The sequence below is a fragment of the Paroedura picta genome, chromosome 8 (genome assembly GCF_049243985.1).
Source record: "Paroedura picta isolate Pp20150507F chromosome 8, Ppicta_v3.0, whole genome shotgun sequence".
NCBI classification, from domain to species: Eukaryota; Metazoa; Chordata; class Lepidosauria; order Squamata; family Gekkonidae; genus Paroedura; species Paroedura picta.
Genome location: NC_135376.1, coordinates 4,404,410 through 4,426,307, shown reverse-complemented (window position 1 = coordinate 4,426,307; position 21,898 = coordinate 4,404,410). Strand labels below are relative to the sequence as shown.

At 49.9% G+C, this 21,898-nt stretch overlaps 1 protein-coding gene across 6 annotated transcripts in view; it reads right to left on the bottom strand.

Moving 5' to 3' along the window:
• Positions 1–21,898, bottom strand: part of DVL3 (dishevelled segment polarity protein 3) — a 59,282-nt gene that overhangs the window by 19,514 nt on the left and 17,870 nt on the right. For all 6 annotated transcript variants that reach the window (XM_077348131.1, XM_077348134.1, XM_077348133.1 and 3 more), the window contains exons 2-4: positions 4,826–4,895; positions 1,238–1,359; positions 1–107 (exon numbers count right to left, since the gene is read on the bottom strand). In XM_077348131.1, the coding sequence (XP_077204246.1) occupies positions 1–107; positions 1,238–1,359; positions 4,826–4,895 (299 nt within the window). The remainder of the gene's footprint in view (positions 108–1,237; positions 1,360–4,825; positions 4,896–21,898) is intronic.

Below are 21,898 nucleotides of genomic sequence, written 5' to 3'. Positions count from 1 at the left end.
CATGTTCGGGCCCGTCCTTCCTGCGCGGCCGTTCTCTCTGCAGCGACACCACTGAGTCCATCTCGGTCTCATTATCCAGGTTTTCTCGGCTACCCCCTGTGTTGGGGCTGAAAAATGAAGAAACATTCAGACCACATTCCCCCAGATTTGCTCCCTAGAGCCTGGGGGTTTAAATCCGAGAAACGTGTGGTCTACTGAACCACGCAGAAAATGCAGGCTGTGAAACCCTTCCTGGACTGTACCATTTGAATTGGAAGGACAAGAAGCAAGTTCCACTGCTGCCACAGGTGAAACAGAGAAATGATAAAATCCAGGAAAGTGATAAAATCCCATCCCTGGCAACCTACAGGAGTATTGTGGCCAGGGTCACAGGAATGCAGTTTTGTGGAGAGCAATACGTCACTTTTTGTTTACAGAAAAGGAAAAAAAAAAGGAATTTGCAAAGTGTCGCTCTAGGAATTACTGAAAACTCTATGGTAAAGCCATAGAGTTTATGGAGATTCCTAGAGCTACCTTTTGCCACTTCTCAGAACATTAAACAAAAACACAAGATATGTTATGGAGGGTGGGTGGGATCCCTTATCTCCATCTGGAGCTTGACATGCTAGTTCTGTATATTTCTGTATATGCTCGAGCTCCTTCTCAACTCTGATAACTGGCCTCTCTTTAAGTAGAAAAGCCAGGGGATTCTGGGACCTGGTATATCTATAATGTATTTATTAACATATTTACTTCCCGTGGTTTTCTCAGCTGAGCTGACCACGTCACCAAGCCTTGGCCGTTGGGAGGCTCCTGCATGGAATCTGCTCAGATCTCTTATAGAATCATAGAGTTGGAAGGGGCCACACAGGCCATCTAGTCCAACCCCCTGCTCTATGCAGGATCAGCCCTAAGCATCCTAAAGCATCCAAGAAAAGTGTGTATCCAACCTTTGCTTGAAGACTGCCAGTGAAGGGGAGCTCACCACCTCCTTAGGCAGCCAATTCCACTGCTGAACAACTCTGACTGTGAAAATGTTTTTCCTGATATCTAGCCTATATCGTTGTACTTGAAGTTTAAACCCATTACTGCGTGTCCTCTCCTCTGCAGCCAACAGAAACAGCATCCTGCCCTCCTCCAAGTGACAACCTTTCAGATACTTAAAGAGGGCTATCATGTCCCCTCTCAGCCTCCTTTCCTCCAGGCTTTTCTTCTCTCTTCAGCGGAGGCTCCCCTTTACTCCCTCCCTGGAACTTACTGAAAAGAAGGAGGCCTCGAGTCCCCGATGCCTCCGGTACGCTCGATGGAAGGCGGGAGCTCCGGCTGATTGTCGGCGCAGACCGATCCGGCATCTGAATGCGACCCCTCGGCAGACACCAGCTAGGAGGAGACAAAGCGTGAAAGAAGAGCAAATCGGATGGGAAGTGCAAGGGTAGTCCTCATTTTGCCTGCACACAACCAGTTGATCCAAACTGATTTGATGACCTCACAATATATTTGCTTTACTTTCTTTATCAACAAATAAATTTCTGGAGCACCCCTATCGGCACTGTGGTCTCAGGGGGTTTACAACACTGTTAAAATACAAGGCAATTAGAATCATGATGAAGAAGAAGGAGAAGGAGAAGGAGAAGAAGAATTGGTTCTTATATGCCGCTTTTCCCTACCCGAAGGAGTCTCAAAGCGGCTTACAGTCGCCTTCCCTTCCTCTCCCCACAACAGACACCCTGTAGGGTGGGTGAGGCTGAGAGAGCCCTGATATCACTGCCCGGTCAGAACAGTTTTATCAGTGCCGTGGCGAGCCCAAGGTCACCCAGCTGGTTGCATGTGGGGGAGTGCAGAATCGAACCCGGCATGCCAGATTAGAAGTCCGCACTCCTAACCACTACACCAAGTATAGTACCGGTATTGATTAATCAAGTTAAAAACCCCAGGCTTTTAGCATGGCCTCAATAAAAGCAATACATACATACAATCTCATGCCTCCACTGACCGGATGCAGCATCACCTTGATGAACCTTAGCACCTGACTACGACACACTTACTGGACTCTGAAAGAGCTTGCCTTGACCAGGGCCTGTTTTTGAAACATCAGAGGCCTCCAATGGATTTATCTGGCCTTCTGGTCCACAGAGTTGACTATCGGTCCACAGTGCCCTGAATGTATTGTTTTATGTAAAGGAGCCACCTGGCTATAACAATTATTGTATTGACTGTATATTTTACGTAGGCGGCTTTTATTTGATGCCTGACCATTGCTAAAGGTGGTACCGCCGAAGGTGGTCAGAGTAGGCCTTCCTCTTATTGAGTCTATGCCTAAAGCAGGGGTAGTCAAACTGCGGCCCTCCAGATGTCCATGGACTACAATTCCCAGGAGCTGGCAGGGGCATTCGCTGGCAGGGGCTTCTGGGAATTGTAGTCCATTGACATCTGGAGGGCTGCAATTTTGACTACCCCTGGCCTAAAGCCTTGGGTTTTTACCTTGCTGCAGAGAGCAAGTACCTAGAGGAGTTATAGGATAGGTGGACATATGTAGTCTGGAAATGTTTTTATGATGTTAAGTGATTGTTGTCTGAGATTGCACATTCTTTTTATTACTGATTTGACATGTTTTAAATACTTTTATATTTTCCTTTTGTATTGTAATGGCCTATGGCTACATGCAATAAAATCTGACTTGACTTGACCTTGATTAATCAATACTGGTACTATATATTTTTAAAACTGTGTTCCACCTTATGTAGATAAGTTCATTTCCCTTTCTTGAACTTTTTAGGTTCTTGGGTCAGGATATATTCTCCTTTTTTTTTTTATTTATTTGTTTGTTTGTTTGTTTAATATATTATATATATTTACATAACGCCCTCCCCGAAGGCTCAGGGCTGGTTACAGAGAACAGGAAAAAAAAAATACAGATAACAACTGTCAGGCTATCAACCTTGCAAGATCAGGGTCTTGGCCAAAGCTCTTTCGTATCACCGGATCCATTTTGCTGAGAGATACTGGGGCTTCAACCCGGGACATTCCATGTGCCAAAAAGATGCTCTACCCCACTGAGCTACAGCTGCAAAACCTTCCCCCCTCCCACAAGCAAATGCCAACAGCCAGCTCCTGTCCTAAACTATACCCTAAAGGGGGTATACCCTTGTGCAAAGTCCTTCCAGGCAGTGGAGAGGAAGCCAAAGTGGCAGCTTTAGGTGGGGAGGGTGAAGAATTCATTCTTCTGACCGCACTTGGCCAAACGCCATCACACACACACATAATCCACCCACTCTCCACCAACATGTCCAAAGCCGGGATTTCCTCCACCCCGTACACACGCTCAGTTCACAGACCCAGTAATCCCAGCCACCTCGAGCTGTCTAGTCAGGCCCTGACGCGACTCACCCCCCACCCCCCCAGCCTCTCAAAATAGCTCCTTGCTGTCTGGCCCTGGATCTGTAACATCGAGGGGAATAATCAGAGTGGGAGGTGACAGGGACGGAACAAAAGGATAAAGGCCTCTCCTCGGGATGAGAATCTAGCTGTCCTGCTAGGCCTCCGGCAGCTGCAGGCAGGGCGATCCAGGGTTCTGCACGGAAAGGTCGTGCCTCGAAGATTAGACTTTCCATGACCAAAAGAAAGAAGGAAAATGGAAGCCTCCTTTGAACGCACGAAGCTGCCTTACACAGACTCAGGCTGAATCCACCAGTCCTCTCTGAAATGGGCAGCAACTCTCCAAAGTCAAGGGCGGAGGTTTTCCCCATCATCTCCTACGGGGCCCTTCTGAACTGGGGGTGCCGGGGATCGAACCTAAGACCTTTGGGGAAAGTCGTGGGGCTGCCGCTGAAAAAGCCCTCTCTTCCGTAAACAACAGGCAAAGCACTCTGATCAATGGGACAGTCCTCTTTCCTCTTAATTTCTGCTCTTAAGCCCTTTCCGAACCGCACTCTGATCCCATCGGCAAGCCAGCACTCTTCCTGACAGCCCTTTCATTCATTGAATAAATCTCCGGGTTGGGAGGCACCTCTGGGGGTCATCTAGTCTAGCCCCTGCCAACACGGGAATCAATACTTAAAAGCTTCCCACGACAACGAAACCGTAACCTCGCAAGTGAGTCTATTTCAGTACCAAACACCTCGTCCCTTCACGCTACAAAGCTGCAAAGCAGTTCCGGGATGCCTTTTGCAGCATGAAGAAGAAGAGAGAAGAGTTGGTTCTTATATGCCGCTTTTCCCTACCCGAAGGAGGCTCAAAGTGGCTTCCATTCGCCTTCCCTTTCCTCTCCCCACAACAAACACCCTGTGGGGTGGGTGAGGCTGAGAGAGCCCTGATATCACTGCTCGGTCAGAACAATTTTATCAGTGCCATGGCCAAATACAAGCAGCATGGTTTAACAGCACGCAGCTGCCCTCCACAAGAAGGGTCCAGAGCACTTTTGTGGTAATTTCCAAAGCCAAACAAACATCTCTGTCGCTGCGCCCTTGAGCCAGCCTGCAGAGGTAGCTCTGCCAAGCTAACACAGCCTACTAACTGTGCACTGGGGCATGCTAAAGGGTTTGGCAACCCCTGCATTTTCACTGTACCAGCCAGGGACCACAACAAGCTGCATTTATTTCAGAAGGACGCACTGCGTTTATTTCAGAAGGACGCACTGGCTTGTCCCTTCAAGCACCAGAGTGAGGGCTCTCCTCTTGTGACTCCCAGTCGAAAGAGGGATATACACATCAATACCGCCGGGAGCCTGGACAGCCTTATTAGCTGGGACATTTTACTGGGAATTGCGCCCTTAGGAAGAAAAGGATTCCATTCCACGGCTTCTGCTAGCAAAGACTGGAAAAGACTCAAGGCTGGGATGTCTGCTTACCCAGGATACCACTCGGCCATTGAAACAGGGAAGTTTGGCGTTGTCATCTGAGATTTCTTCTTTGACGACCCTGAAAGAAAGAAAGAAAGGACAGGGGATGTCAGGCCAACCCATAAGGAAAGTCTAACAGAACTGCGAGCCTAGTGCAGCCTTGCTCAACTTTTTTACTGCTGAGAAACCCCCGAAACCTTCTTCAGGCTTCGAGAAACCCCAGAAGTGGCACAATGGTGCAGAACAGGGTTGGGAAGCAGAGCGGTGGCCACGCCCACCCAGGGCTCCTCCCCTTCCCACCCCCTCTAGGCCATTCCTGGCCATTTGGGGAGGGGGGTGGGTGGGACCACATGACCAAATATGGCCACATCACTCCATAAATGTTTAACAAATTTTTAAAAATGTATTTCTCAACCTGGGTTTTGTGAATTTCTTAACGTGTTTTTAGAATTTGTTAAACATTTCTCAGGTGATGTGACCAAATATTGTCATGTCGACCTGCGCCCAACCCCAAAATGGCTAATGATGGGTCAGTAAGGGGAGGGGCCCTGGGTGGGCGTGTCCACAGCTCTGCTTCCCTACCATATTCTGCAGGATCAAACAACTTCAGGGATTTCTCGAAGCCTGAAGAATGTTTCGGGGGTTTCTCAACTGGAGCTATGGGATTTTTTTTAAGCCCCAACAGTAGGAACAGATACATGCAAAATGCAGAGAAGGAATGCTGTATGGATGATAGACGAAGTGGAGAAACTAAACCGGTGCAACCTGCCAAGTTCAGCTTTGCATATGAAGACCCAAAGTCTTCAGAAACGGAAGGGATTTGGGTGTGGGGCCTGTAGGCCGTTTAAGACTTGACTGGCCGGGCAGGGCATAAATACAAGCAGCCTGAGCTCCTGCCTTGATCTGGGTGGCTGGGCGTGGCCCTCATCGGTCTGCGGCCCTTCTGGTTCCTTTGAGCGGGTGACCTCGGGCGCCCTTGGCTGGGAATCAAACAGGCTGCACATCTGGATAGGGGAGGGATTACAGCAAGCCTTGACCATCTGCCCGTGTATTAACTGCCACCCATTCACTTCATTCATTCATTCATTCATTCATTCATTCATTCATTCATTCATTCATTCATTCATTCATTCATTCATTCGTTGGATTTACAGCCTGCTGCTCTCGGAAGCAGCTCGCGGCAGGTTACCCAAAACAATCCATATAATAAAACACAATAAAAATCCCTTAAAATCCCAGTTTCTACAATGCAACAATACAACTTCGACAGATGGCAAAACCATAATCCCCTTAAGACAAACACTTATGAAGGCAGCATGGGAGGAGGGACCAAGATTCCAAAGCGTTCAGGCGCCAATAGGAAAAGGGGACCCATGTCACCTGGTCTACCACCGGCCTCGACCATAAACCTGGCGGAAAAGCTCTGTTTTGCAGGCCCTCCGGAAGGGCTAGAGCTGCCTCTATGAATTAAAGTCCACTGAAAAGGCCCTGTCATTAACACCCTTGCTTGGAATTTGCAGACGGAGGGCCACAGCTTCCTTGGCTGAGTCAAGAAGAGGTGGTTTTTATCCCCCATGTTTCTCTCCCTGAAGGAGTCACAAAGAGGCTCGCAATCGCCTTCCCTTCCTCTCCCCACAACAGGCGCCCTGTGAGGGAGGGCTCTAAGAGAATTGCTCTGCAAGAACAGCTCTAATAGGACGGTGACTAGCCCAAGGTCACCCAGCTGGCTGCATGTGGAGGAGGAGCGGGGAATCAAACCTGGTTCTCCAGATTAGAGGCCGCCACTTTTGACCACTGGCACCGAACGGGCTCAATCCGTCTCATGTTGGACCGGCTTCTTTTCCTGCTGGCTTCTGCCTTTCTGAGCGCCATTGATAGTCTTTTCACAGAATCACGGAATCCTAGAGTTGGAAGGGGCCATACAGGCCATCTAGTCCAACCCCCTGCTCAACGCAGGATCAGCCCAAAGCCCAAACCAGAGTTTTCCCAGTAACTCTGGTCTTCTCATCATGTGACCAAATCACCATAGCCTCAGTTTAACAACGTTCAAGTCCAGGGGCACCATAAAGGCCAACAAAATTCTATTTGTGGCGTAAGATCTCATGCGCACGCATGCTTCTTCGGACGCATCAATATCTACCTGAATGTGATTCACAGACCCTCCTGAATCCAGACACAGTTTCATTAGTTAAGCTTCTAGGACATTTTTACCATTGAGAAACCCCTCAACCAATCTTCAGGCTTCAAGAAATCCCAGAAGTCGCTTGATCCTGCAGAATATGGTAGGGAAGCAGAGCTGTGGACACGCCCACCCAGGGACCCTCCCCTTCCTGGCCCATCATTTGCCATTTTGGGGTTGGGAGCAGGTCGACATGACAATATTTGGTCACGTCACCCGAGAAATGTTTTTGTTGCTGTTGTTAGGTGCGAAGTCGTGTCGACCCATCGCGGCCCCCTGGACAATGATCCTCCAGGCCTTACTGTCCTCTACCATTCCCCGGAGTCCATTTAAGTTTGCACCGACTGCTTCAGTGACTCCATCCAGCCACCCCATTCTCTGTCGTCCCCTTCTTCTTTTGCCCTCGATCTCTCCCAGCATTGGGCTCTTCTCCAGGGAGTCCTTCCTTCTCATGAGGTGGCCAAAGCATTTGAGTTTCATCTTCAGGATCTGGCCTTCTAAGGAGCAGGCAGGGCTGATCTCCTCTAGGACTGACCGGTTTGTTCGCCTTGCAGTCCAAGGGACTCGCAAGAGTCTTCTCCAGCACCAGAGCTCAAAAGCCTCAGTTCTTTGAGAAATGTTTAACAGATTCTAAAAACATGTTAAAAAATTCACAAAACCCTGGTTGAGAAAGCCAGTTGGGAGGGAGAGCTCAAGGCTTGATTTAGCCTAGAGCCCACTTCTTTGTATTTTCTGGCCATCCCTGGTAACCATAAAACCCACTCCCCACCCCCCACATTTCAAAGGAATCAACTTCTGCCTAACAAAGTGTTTTCCGAGGGTTAAGAGGCCCTATCTCTGGCTCACACCTTTATTTAATTACTTTAACTCATCTCCATGGCTGTGTTTATCTTGCTCATGCGGCCGGATCCCACTGCCTTTTCTCCCACCCGCCAGGATTTATGGAGAGGGCCTGCTACATGAATGGGAGGAATTGTGCCTTTACGGGAGGGGGGGGGCAGGGACAGCAGCTGGGAGGCTACCAGAGGCCAAACCCTCTTCTGGAAAGCCATATGTTGCTGCCTGGATGAGACGGGCTTTGATGTCTCTTGGCCAGATGGAACCAGGCAAGGGAGAAGAGCAATCATTTGGGTCAACGCCTAGGGAAGGGGGGGGCAGAGGGAGAGGGGGCAGGATTTCAAGGGTGATGGGAACAGAGGCTCAGATCCCAGTCCTTTTGCAGGGAGATCCAAACCAGAAAAGGAAAAGGTGAGAGATGCAGTCATGCGAGGGGGGGGGGGCAACTTAAATATGAGTAGTAAATTTACAAATATCCATTTACAAATATCCTTTGGGTAGAGAAAAGAGGCACCTAAGAACCAACTCTTCTTCTTAGAATCAGAGTTGGAAGGGGCCTCCTGGGTCATCTAGTCCAACCCCCTGCACTGTGCAGGACACTCCCAACCCTCTTGCTCCTCCACTGTCACCTGCCACCCCCTTGAACCTTCATGGAATCAGCCTCTCTGTCAGATGGCTCTCCAGCCTCTGTTTAAAAATCTCCAGAGATGGAGAACCCACCACCTCCTGAGGAAGCCTGTTCCACTGAGGAACCGCTCTTCCTCTTCTTCTTCACCTTACCTCTACATAACATTTAAGGAAAGCTGTTTCCGAGATAACTGGAGGGGCATGCTGGAAGGGCCCATACTAATCTCTCTGTCCCTGGAGCTGAACTTGTCTCCCTTGGGGCTACCTCTGATAATACTTCTGTCCCTCAACTCTTGCATTTGTATGCTGATTCACAGCCATTTGCAAGATTCTGATAACTGCCTCCATCCTATCCCAGCCACAACTGCCCAATTAATTATGCATCCGAGCTCTACCTATGGCTGCCTGGCAATTGCCCCACCACCACCCATATGTATGGTTGAGGAAATTTTGATCCGTTATCAGGGTTGAAATCTAATAAACCTAATAAATCCACTAGCCTGATCCAGTATGGTGTCTCTCACATTCCTATGTCTGGAGCAGTGAAGCTCTATATTCTCAGTGCTTGGTGGGGCAACAGTGGGGAGGGCTTCTGGAGTTCTGGCCCCACTGATGGACCTCCTGAGGACACCTGAGCTTTGCCCACTGTGTGACACAGAGTGGTGGACTGGAGGGGCCATTGGCTTGAGCCAACATTCACCAAAGTTAGATGCCCATGCACATTTTGACTGACACTCATGCAAGTATATGAAGAAGAGTTGGGTTTTATACCCTGCTTTTCACTACCCGAAGGAGCCTCAAAAGCAGCTTACAATCGCCTTCCCTTCCTCTCCTCCTGACAGGGACTCTGTGAGGTAGTTGGGGTTGAGGGAGAACTGGCTCAAGGTCACCCAACAGGTTTTTGGAGGAGGAGGAGGAGGGGAAGGGGAAGAAGAGGAAGAAGAGGAGTAGGAGTGGAGACTCAAATCTGGTTCTCCAGATCAGTCTTAACCACTACACAACATTGTCTCTCCAGGAGGGAATGACCTTTGTAAAGCTTGGCTGTCTTGATGGTTCCTTCACCCTCAACCAAGTGAGCCAACAAGCTGACTAAATCCTTCCCCCCACCCCAAACAGAAATTGCTACGAAGATAATAAGCGCCTATGGCGAACATGATATTATATTAGTAGCCAGTTCTCTGACTCTGCCTGTAGTAATAATTATAATTGCTTAATTGGTATGACATGACACCCCCAATTACATGGCTGTTGCTAGGAGGCGTTTGGATGTCCTCCTTGCAGCACCCTGGTAATGCCGTGAATACCCACGATCTCCCCCAAAAGCCCTGACTGAAAATCAGCCCAGCATTTGACAAACTAGAAAGGTCTCAGACAGGGCTGCTAAATTTTTTTGTGACTGGGACCATCTTTGGACTTCTGACAAAGCATGGTAGATCAAACCACAAGGGATTTCAGAATTTCAGGGATTGAGGTTAGATGCAAATCTCATAGGAACTCTCTTCCAAATTTTGGGCCAGCTTTTCTCAACTTTTTTACCACTGAGAAACCCCTGAAACGTTCTTTGGCCTTCAAGAAACCCCAGAAGTGGCACAATCATGCAGAATGATTGAAGAACATAGCTGTGTCCATGCCCACCCGGAGCCCCTCCCCTTCTCACCCTCTCCAGGCCCATCACTGGCCATTTTGGGAGGGCTGAGTGGGTCGACATGACCCTATATGGTCATTGTTGTTGTTATGTGCGAAGTCGTGTCCGACCCATCGCGACCCCATGGACAATGATCCTCCAGGCCTTCCTGTCCTCTACCATTCCCCGGAGTCCATGTAAGTTTACACCTACTGCTTCAGTGACTCCATCCAGCCACCTCCTTCTCTGTCGTCCCCTTCTTCTTTTGCCCTCAATCGCTCCCAGCATTAGGCTCTTCTCCAGGGAGTCCTTCCTTCTCATGAGGTGGCCAAAATATTTGAGTTTCATCTTCAGGATCTGGCCTTCTAAGGAGCAGTCAGGGCTGATCTCCTCTAGGACTGACCAGTTTGTTCGCCTTGCAGTCCAAGGGACTCGCAAGAGTCTTCTCCAGCACCAGAGTTCAAAAGCCTCAATTCTTTGACGCTCGGCCTTCCTTATGGTCCAACTTTCGCAGCCATACATTGTATATGGTCATATCACCTGATAAAAGTTTAAGAAAATTTGCAAAACATAGGAAAAACCAATGAATTCCCACCCATTTGGGAAACCCTTCCAGGGCCCCTGAGAAACTCTAAGGTTGCACAAAACCCTGGTTGAGGAAGCTTGTTTGGGGCAGAATAAATAACACCCACCCATTTGAGAAACCCTTCCAGGGCCACCGAGAAACCCTGGGGGTTTCACGGAACCCTGGTTGAGGACGCCTGTTTTGGATAGAGGCTCTGCTGAGCAGGAGGCCTTTCAATCTGCACGGCCAAAGAAGCCCTGACGGGAAAAAGCCCGCAGTCATACAAATCGAATTAATAATGCTAATGCTAATGCTAATGCTAATGATGATAATGATGATAATGATGATAATGATGATAATGATGATGATAATGATAATATATTATTATTGCTGTTATCATGTTGGGATTACTGTTTTACTTTTATTTTATTTATTTATTTATATTTATATACCGCTCTCCCCCGAAGGCTCAGGGCGGTTTACAGGGAACAGGAAACAGGTACAGATAACATAAGGAAACACATGTGACAACAGCAATAACAATACAGCAATAATAACTCCAACATGATAATAGCAGTAATAATATGATAGAACTGCAAAGGAGCCTCAGCTCAACTCTTACCGGGACCCAGTGCGTTAGGCAGACTAGTGGCGGTCATAATAGGAGGCCGGGGGGGGGGGGCCTGTGGGCCAATTGGAAGCGATGGTCCAGGTCAACCTCAACCAAATGCCTGGCGGAGGAGCTCCCTTTTGCAGGCCCTGCGGAACTGTTTGCGTTCCATCAGGGCCCTGATCTCCTCTGGGAGCTTGTTCCACCAGGTGGGGGCCAGAATGTTGTTGTAGTTATTGCTGTCGTCACATGTGTTACTCCATGTTATCTGTATCTGTTTCCTGTTCTCTCCTTTCCTGCCCTGAGCCTTCAGGGGAGGATGGTAGCCAGACAGACAGACAGACAGAATAATTGCACTTGACCAGGCACCAGGAAAGGTGTAGGCAGGCATTATGGCACACACTGGGCACCACATCGGGGACTCCTGGCTTAAAGTGTTTGCTGGATCGGCACGTGTGCTTTGCTTCTGAGCTCTGACGGGAGCACGCTTGCTGGGCCTACGTAATACCTGATGTAGTCCCGTCATGGATGCTAAGCAGGTGAATAAGTGAAGTGGAGACAGCGGGTCATAGATTCACACGCTTGGGCATTACTTTCTCAGTGCAAATTAGTCTGGCCAGAGGGTTCACCGGAGGCCAAGGCCTTTGTCGGGGCCGACGGACAACCAACCGCAGGAGAGAGGACCTCCCCAGCGCATCTGCTTGGGACCCTTGAAAACAGAGTCGTCGATTCAGCCCAGTCTGGTGGAACGGCAGGCAGACTTGTTCTTGCCAAAAAGAAGCCGAAAGGCCGTGGAATGTGCTTGTCTAGCAGAACGGCGTATTCCTGGAAAAGCCTCAACTCAGCAGGAGGGCAAGACGACGACGCTCAGGAAGGAGGGAGGGAGGGAGAAAAAGCAGGCTGGAGCCCCTCCAGACCCACACCTTGGAGAAGAAGGATGGGGGGGGGAGCCCCACCCTCCCGGCTAACAAGCAATCCAACCACCAGCCCAAAGTTAAGAAGAACGGGGAAATTTTCTCTTATTGTGGACATCTTTATGGTGCACAAAATGTTTCCCATGAAATTCAATCTCGAGGGAATAGAAACAAATCCAAAGAGGCGTTTTTTCCTATTTATCTCTGGAATCTGTGAACGGTTTTCAATATGCTGCATGTTAATTTACGCTCACACTTTTGCCTGTAAATATGCACTGATTACTTCCATTCCCTGACATTGGATCGGAGGAAGTGTGCATGCACACGAAAGCTCATACCCGGAATAAAACTTTGTTGGTCTTAAAGGTGCCGCTGGACTCTAAATTTGTTCTGGGGGCCATTTTCTGAAGCTCGGAATAAGGTGTACCAGGTTTGCAAAAGGAATAAACAAAGCTTATGCTGATCGGTTTATTAATGTGGCCAACCACGGCTTGAGCACCGCCTATCTGAGGTACTGCTTGTCTCCTTATGCCTCCCCTCTTTGCTCTGTGGGTGCTAATCTGTTGGTGATCCCTGGCCCAAGGGAAGTGCGTCTGGCCTCAACCGGGGTCAGGGCCTTTTCGGTCCTAGCCCCGACACGGTGGAATGAGCTCCCGGGAGAGCTGAGGGCCCTGACGGAGCTTTCAAAGTTTCACAGGGCCTGTAAAATGGAGCTCTTCCAACAGGTCTTTGGTTGAGGCCAGAGCAGGGAAGATCATGGGCCCCTTCTCAGGCATTGCTAGAACAGTACCGAACCCCATAGCCCGAGGTGGACAGTTACCTGGATAGGTTGTTTTGTTGGGGGAGGGGGGGGGCAGGATTTTGCCACTGATTTTTGTTTGGTTTGTAGCTTTAATGGGAGTTTTATGTATGCTGTTGTAACCCGGCATGAGTCGCTGCCGGCTGAGAGTGGCGAGCTAAATATCAAATAATGAATGAATGAATGAATGAATGAATGAATGAATGAATGAATGAATGAATGAATGAATGAATGAACGTGGTTGATTTGTAGCTTTGTGGGGCACGGAGTAGCAGGCCTGGCTGGCACCGGCAAGCCACCTCAACGCTGCATTTCTGAATGCGGCACTGGCATCAGCAGACCTTGAGCTGGGGCATCTCCTGGAGCTTTTGGTTGCCCCCCTCCTGGGAGCTGACTGGCAGTCTCCTTCCCCCACCCGCCTGCTTGCCATCACCCAAACATCTCTGCTGCCTGCAGAGTCAGGGGGAGGGCACTGTGAACCCTGTGTGCCCAGCCCATAAGAGAAACCCTTCCCGGGCTGCACATCCTTATTCCCTTCTGCACCTGAAGAGGGTTCTAGGTAGACACCTAGGCTACAAACACGGCCTCATGCCAGGAGCTTCCTGGATGCCCAGCATCCCCCGCAATTCATCAAACGTTCTGCTTCTTCTCCAAAACATGAAAAGGAAAGCCGGCAATTGCAACCGGGTTCACTCCGGCATTCAAAAGATAAGAATAAAAAAGCCAACCAAAAAGGAAGCAACAATCATTCATTTTCTGGTGACCCCTTTCATCCATATATATATCCATATATATATCCATATATATATATAAAGGTAAAGGTATCCCCTGTGCAAGCACCGGGTTATGTCTGACCCTTGGGGTGACGCCCTCCAGCGTTTTCATGGCAGACTCAATACGGGGTGGTTTGCCAGTGCCTTCCCCAGTCATTACCGTTTACCCCCCAGCAAGCTGGGTACTCATCTTACCGACCTCGGAAGGATGGAAGGCTGAGTCAACCTTGAGCCGGCTGCTGGGATTGAACTCCCAGCCTCATGGGCAAAGCTTTCAGGCGGCTGCCTTACCACTCTGTGCCACAAGAGGCTCATATATATATATATATATATATATATTAATATTAATAAGGGACTGGATGCTGGCCACATTTCAGATTTGAAACAGCAAGGTTTTTCAGTGGATGAGCGATAGGGATGTGAGTGTCCTGCACAGTGCAGGGGGTTGGACTAGATGACCCAGGAGGTACCTTCCAACTCTATGATTCTTTCCGGACATAAGAACACGAGATCGGTTTGGAAGCTCCCCACAGCACGACAGCCACAAACGCAGATGCCTCTGAACGGTTAACAGCCACTCCCAAGCAAAGCCAGACCGACTGCGAGAGAAAACGTTTTTGCCGAACAGCAATGCCCTTCGGAGTTACTCTGCCGCACCGCCACACCAAACAGACACCCTGGCACAGTGCAATGTGGTTCAGATGGATCTACAAGAGGGGCAGGACCTGGGGCAATACAGTTGCTGGGATGCTGCACGACAGGGCACTGGCTGCCCAGTGCCCCGTAGTGTCCCAGGGGAGCAGGAGCCCGGATCACATATTGGGCTTGAGCCCTGGAACAGCAGGCTTGTCAAACTAATAACCACCCTCTTTGGGGCTTATGACAAATGGCAAGGAAGCCACGGGCCTTGAGCCAAGCACCGGCAGTTGCCAAGTTGACCTGTTGCTTCCCAGCAGCCTGCGGGATTTTCCAGTGGCTGCCTGAAGCCCCGCCTCACATCTGGGCTCGTTTTTTGCTATTGCTTCAGCTCAAATGGAAAGCAATGCTCTTTCGCGCTTAGATACAGGAGCGTGGCTGCTGTCACAAAATCAGGGCGACGGGGGACATCATAATCACAAAGAGGTGGAAGTGACCACTGAGGACCATCCAGTCCAGCCCCTCGCCCTTCTCAGAGACATAAAAATCACACGCTCCTGACCGGTGCTTCACCAGTCTGCTGCTAAGAACTTCCAACGAAGGAGACTCCACCGCCCCCCCACCCCCCAAGGTGGCATATTCCATCTACGAACAGGCCTCACCATCAGAAAACGCTTCCCAATATTTAAACGGAACCTCCTTTCCTATCATTTGAACCCCGTGCTCCTAGTCTTCATCTCTAAAGCCGCAGTAACCAAGCTGGCCAGCTATTCCTCCTCTTCTCCAAGCTACACATTCCCTGCTCTCTCCAACTCCCCTCGTAAGGCACGGATTCCAACTCCTCAGCCATCCGAATAGGCCTTCTCTGAACGCGTTCCAACTTTTCTGGTTTCGCGGGCGCATCGCCGCCTGGAAGTGAAATAAGCATCTGCAAAAACCCGCCGAGGATTGTGAGTCATCTGAAACACCTCTCATTCACTTTCGATTGCCCCCTCTCGCTTTCTTTTCTGAAACAAGAGACAGAACTGAACTGAGAGTGACGAGGATGATCTGGGGCCAAGGGACCAAGCCCTATGAAGATAGGTTGAGGGACTTGGGAATGTTCAGCCTGGAGAAAAGGAGGTTGAGAGGGGACATGATAGCCCTCTTTAAGTATTTGAAAGGTTGTCACTTGGAGGAGGGCAGGATGCTGTTCCCGTTGGCTGCAGAGGAAAGGACACGCAGTAATGGGTTTAAACTTCAAGTACAACGATATAGGCTAGATATCAGGGGGGAAAGTTTCACAGTCAAAATAGTTCAACAGTGGAATAGGCTGCCTAAGGAGGTGGTGAGCTCCCCCTCACTGGCAGTCTTCAAGCAAAGGTTGGATACACACTTTTCTTGGATGCTTTAGGATGCTTAGGGCTGATCCTGCGTTGAGCAGGGGGTGGGACTAGATGGCCTGTATGGCCCCTTCCAATTCTATGTTTCTATGATTCTATAAACAAATACCACAACAACAATAATATAAATAACGCAATTTCAGTGATCTGGAACTTAATAACAGGAACAGGAACTTAGCTAAGGCCCTTAGAGAGGACAGACTGGGTCAGGCCATGAAGGGGATGTCTGAGGGGGGGACATATTGTCAGTCTCAGACAAATGCCTGGTGGAGGAGCTCCCCTTTGCAGGCCCTGCGGAATTGTGGGAGTTTGGACTGGGCAGAACATTCCCGTGATAGCCATCATTTCACTGGTCAGGGTCCTGCATGAGAACCCAACTGGTACCCCAGTTGCCCCTTCCTAGCTTAACAGCCTTCTATAGCAAACTCCTTGCTCACCCGAAATAGAACAAAACATCATGAGGCCGTCCACCTGCCATGGGCAGACAAAAGAGTTGGGCCAGGGAGGCATTTATAGAACTGTTCAGTTCCCACCCTCCCCCGGTTCCTATTTTGCAGGCAGAATTAGGGCAGAAGTAGCTTTGCTCCAGACATAACAGCTGGGAACCAAAGTGGGGCTGGCTTCCTTTGTGCATACCAGGAATTTTTAGCCCATCTCTTGCCCTTGAGAGCCGAGACAAAGGAACATCGGACGTAGCACTCCGGGATGAGAGGAGAGAAATCCGCGGGATTTGTGCATGCGCGTGCAATGCTTAAAGCATGCGCGCAGGGTTCTGGCAAGATCTTCACGGATACCAACAGGCGGAGCTGGAGGCTGGACAGGTAGGGCACCAACAATCACCCCCTTTAGTTATAACTAGAGAATTTGGTCTTAGTTCACTAAAATCAATTCTCTTGGGGGGGAAAAAGGTCTTGAGAAAGTTTTAGAGACCACAGACTGCCCAAATGACAAAGGACTGAGTTCAAATCACGCCTGAACTCTCCTTAGAAGAAGCTGAGGCTCTCCTACTTGGGTCACGTTATGAGAAGACCAGAGTCACTGGAAGAGACAATGACGCTAGGAAAAGTTGAAGGCAGCAGGAAAAGAGGAAGACCCAACGTAAGATATGGGGGGAGAGGGACTCCATCAAAGAAACTCCGGCCTTCAGTTTGCAACATCTGGACAAAGCTATTAAGGATAGGATGTTTTGGAAGTCCTGCATTCATAGGCAAAGACAATAATATTAGGAAACGACAATAACGCTAGGAAAAGCTGAAGGCAGCAAGAAAAGAAGAAGACCCAACTTGAAACGGATTGACTCAGTCAAGGAAGTCCCAGTCTACGGTTCGTGAGACCTGAGCATGGCTGTCAATGACTGGCCAAGACTCGTTGGAAGGAACTGGAAGAAGGAGAAGAAGTAAGAAGATGAGGAGGAGGAGGAGGAGGTAGAAGAGGAGGAGGAGGAGGAAGTGTTCATTTTATTCTCTGCTTTTCACTCCCCAAAGTCATCCAAAGTGGCTTCCAATTGCCTTCCCTTACTCTCCCCACAAGAGATGCCCTGTGAGATGAGGCTGAGAGAGCTCTGAGAGAACCGTGACTGGTCCAAGGTCACCCAGCAGGCTGCAAGCGGAGGAGGAGTGAGAAATGAAACCCAGCTCTCCAGATTAGAAGTCCGCGCTCACAAGCACTACCCCAAAGTGCTCTCATAGGGTCGCTGTAGGTCAGAAGCAACTTGGTGACTCAACATACACACTTCCAAGCAGCCCTGTATGATACTTTCTAGCCTAATGAAACTTTCCCCTTCCACAGCTGCTGAAAGAACTATGCAATACACAAGATGGATCCACTGATCCCCCCCCCCCAAAAAACAACAACAAATACTTCATTCAGCAATCTTTTCCTGGGCCTCCCCATCAAATTGATGATCTCAGGGAGGACAAAGGAAATCCCATGCTTTGCAGTGTTTTCGCGCACTGTCGGCTACGACCTTCGTTACAAGGGGTCGATGCCAGGATGTGCAAGGGGACAGCTCAGAAACCGCCTTGGATGACAAGACCCTATTGTGCAGAAGACGCAGAGGACAGCCTGCCTCTAAAAGACACACAGGCAGCCAAGGCAAGGACCCTTTTGCCTGCGATGAGCTGCAGAATTCCGCCCCGGCCCCGTTTCCGCCGTAAGGAATTAGCAAACCGCTGCAAATGTTTGGGGAGAAAGCTCAGCGACGACAATGGCCTGCTGTTGAATCAATGTTGAATGCCACGCTGGAGAGGCTTACTACACAAGGCTTGCTGAGGGACAATGCAGTGTGGAGTGTAGAGTTTAATTTCAATCTCGCATCATGAATTCTTGCAATGACACCAGTTTGACCCTCGACCACAGGGGTAGTCAAACTGCGGCCCTCCAGATGTCCATGGACTACAATTCCCATGAGCCCCTGCGGCAGGGGCTCATGGGAATTGTAGTCCATGGACATCTGGAGGGCCGCAGTTTGACTACCCCTGCCCTACCGTATTCCTTGCACGATCCTAGCAACTCAGACCAAGATTTTCTACGGATTTACAAATCTTCAAGAATACGTTTCACGACGTGGTACAGGCACCTGAACTCTGCTGGCTAGCAAAGCGTCCAGAATGATGGCTAGCCATCACGTCGTAAAACAATGCTCCCCTCCCCCTCCGACTACCATTATTTCCTCTGATGAGAATTAACGAAAAGATCAGAGAATCTATTTAATCCTCACCATAAGGAGGAATGTGGTCGGACGGGGGCACCCAGTTTGGGTACTCCTATGCCACAAGTTCGGTGTGCCTCTACGTCAAACACCTGCCCCCAGAGTCCAGAAAAGATAAAAAGGGACACATTCCCATAAATAGTGGTTTCAATAGCGCCAAATCAATTCGGATTCGGTCAAATCGATTCAACTGAATCGAAACAAACCATGGTTGATCTGAATGAAATCAGCTTCAAATTTCCACCCCCCTTGAACATCCCTATGGGTAATGTCAACGAACAAGCAGGCCGGAGGGCTGAACAGAAAGAACCCGGTGACTGTACACAACCTGCGGGCCACAGGTTGGGGACCCGTGCTGTAGTCCAGTGGTCCCCAACCACCGGGCCACGGCCTGGTGCCAGGCCGCAAAGGCCCCAGCACCGGGCCGCGGCTTCCTCTCCCTGCAGTCAGAAACTTCACCAAAGCGGCCGATTAGCTTGCGGCCCGGCAAGCTTCTTTTTGCGGGGGGGGGGGGGGGGGGGAGAGGAAGAGCAGTCATCAGCGCATGCGCGGGAGTGACGTGCATGCGCATTTACACCATGCACAGCCACAAACACGCATGTGCAGCAGTCGCGCACATGCATGGCCACAACGTGCACGCATGTTTGCGCATGGTGCAAACGTGCATGCATGGCACTCCCGCGCATGCGTGAAACTGCCACGCTTGCACATTTGCGGCCAAACATGGCGCAAACGCGCATGCGCAGCCGCCGGGTCGCCCCCCCCCCCCGGTTCGCAGCCTTAAAAAGTTGCGGACCACTGCTGTAGGCTTTTCCAGGCAAGGGGCGAGAAGGTGGTTTGCGCCCACAGAGGGGATCTGCCACTGCCTTCTCTCGCATAGCCAGCCTGGTCTTCCTTGGTGGTGTCCCAGCCGCGTCCTAACTGTGGCTGACCCTGTGCTGCTTCTCAGAACATACGGGGCTGGGTTAGCGTGGGTTTTCAGGCTACTTGGGGAGTTGGAATAAATGCAGCTTTTAACATTTCCAAGTGAAGAACTGAAAGCAACGTTTGTCTCCCTCACGCAAAACGGAGAGTCCAAGCTCTTTGCCCAAGACCAAAGGAAAACTCAGACGTGTTTGCGCTTGGGCCAGGGGAGAAAATCTGCTTTTGAACAAGCACGAAGGAATGGAGACTACCCCCCCCCCATATGCAGAAGACACGCTTCTGTTAACCTAAATGACAAGGCCACCTTGAAGTCAACTGTGTTTGGGTCTCTAAAATGAGGCTGAATAAATTACTCTACACAACTAATCTGCGTGTTTTGTAGCAACCAGGACCCACCTAACACCCGTTAAGACATCAATTCCACCGGTGCATTCAGCTCACAGGAGAAAGGATTGCTGAAGTGGGAGTGCATTCAAAAGTGTTCGTGTGCGAGAGAGAGACAGAGACAGAGACAGGGAGGGAGGAGGGGAGGAAGGGAGACACAGAGACAGAGAGAGAGGGGGGAGGGAGGGAGGGAGAGAGAAAAAGAGAGAGGGAGAGAGAGACACAAAGGGAGGGAGGGAGACAGAGAGGGAAGGAGAGAGAGAGGGGGAGGGGGAGACAGAGAGGAGGGAGGGAGGGAGAAAGATAAAGAGGGAGGGAGGGAGGGAGAGAGAGAGAAAAAGAGAGAGGGAGGGAGGGAGGGAGACAGAGAGGAAAGGAGAGAGACAGAGAGGGAGAGAAAGAGAGAGAGGGAGGGAGGGAGGGAGGGAGACATAGAGAGAGTGACAGACAGACAGACAGAGATGGAGAGAAAGAGACAGAGAGAGGGAGAGACAGAGGGAGGGAGGGAGAGAGAAAGAGAGAGAGAGATGGACAGAGAGAGAGAGAGAGAGAGAGAGACAGAGAGACAGAGAGAGAGAGAGAGAGGGAGGGAGATTGTTTTTACCCACATTGGATAATACACTTTAGCAGCTGTTTGCCGCCAGGGTCCACAGAAGACGATCCCAGTAGCAAAAGACTGCAGAAGTCTGTTCCAAGTGGATTGTCCAAGGTGTGTGAAAGCAAAGAGGGACAAAAACCTCACCCGAGACACAACAGCCATCGAGAACAGCGCTGCAGAACCGCCCAACGCCACAAATGAAAAATATTTTGCATATTTCCAGGCTGAACTAAGCGGCAGGGGTGTCTAAGGGGAGCCGGTCCAAGAAGGGATCATACTGCCTCATTTGTTGCTCGGGCAGACCAGTCAGGGGTTCCTCATTTATTTAGGCAACTGGTGCCCATCGCTCAACTCCAAAGAGAATCGAATACAGAACATCCCAAACACAAATCAAGTTGAAAAGAGCGAAGTGCATTGGGGAAAAAAAGATAGGCTGAGCCAGGAGTTCTCCACCTTCCTAATGCCACAGCCCTTTAATCCAGTTCCTCATGTTGTGGTGACCCCCAGCCATAACATTATGGAAGTGAAATTAAACCAAAACTCATCAATGGCAGGAAGATCCATGGTTCATGATTGTATATAGGTTTTTTTTTCCTGGGGTTTCTCAGTTCAGTTCTGCCTCTTGTCCCACCATGTTGATATCGCTCTTTTCCGCTGCTCCAGACAGACGAACGCTCTAATTTGATCTACCCCGCAAGGCTGTTGTGTAGATCATGCCTTCCCCCGGCCAAGCTGCTTGCCCCGCTTCTCTATCCTAGGGTCTTTAAAAAAAAATAACCCATCTCCTTTGCTCTTAGGCTTCCTGTGTGCAGCCGTTTTGTGGTTCACCCATCTCCTGAGGCAACCATTTTGTGGTTGGCTCCACCTCCAGCTGCCACCATTTTGTGCTAGGCTCCACCTCCTGCAGCCTTCATTTTGTGGTTGGCTCTACCTCCTGCTACCACAATTTTGTGGTTGTGCCCACTCCCCTGTGCCAGAATTCCAAAGGGTGCCCTGAGTCTCAAAAGGGGCTGGGGGACCCCAGGTCTACACTAACAACAACCTGAGAGTCCATACCGTGATTTATTCTATGTACTGACTTCATTTATGCCCTGCTTTTCTCTCCCAAGGCTTTCCCTTACCCAGATTGGCTTCTGATTGTCTCCCCTTCTCCGTTTCATCTTCATTACAGTCCTGTAGGTTAGGCTAGGCCGAGAAAGAGAGAGGCTGGCCCAAGGTCACCCAGCAAGTTTCCGTGGCAATATGGGCAGTCAAGAAGGACGTAGATAAAATTGAAAGGGTATAGAGGAGAGCGACGAGGATGATCTGGGGCCAAGGGACCAAGCCCTATGAAGATAGGTTGAGGGACTTGGGAATGTTCAGCCTGGAGAAAAGGAGGTTGAGAGGGGACATGATAGCCCTCTTTAAGTATTTGAAAGGTTGTCATTTGGAGGAGGGCAGGATGCTGTTGGCTGCAGAGGAGAGGACACGCAGTAATGGGTTTAAACTAGAAGTACAACGATATAGGCTAGATATCAGGA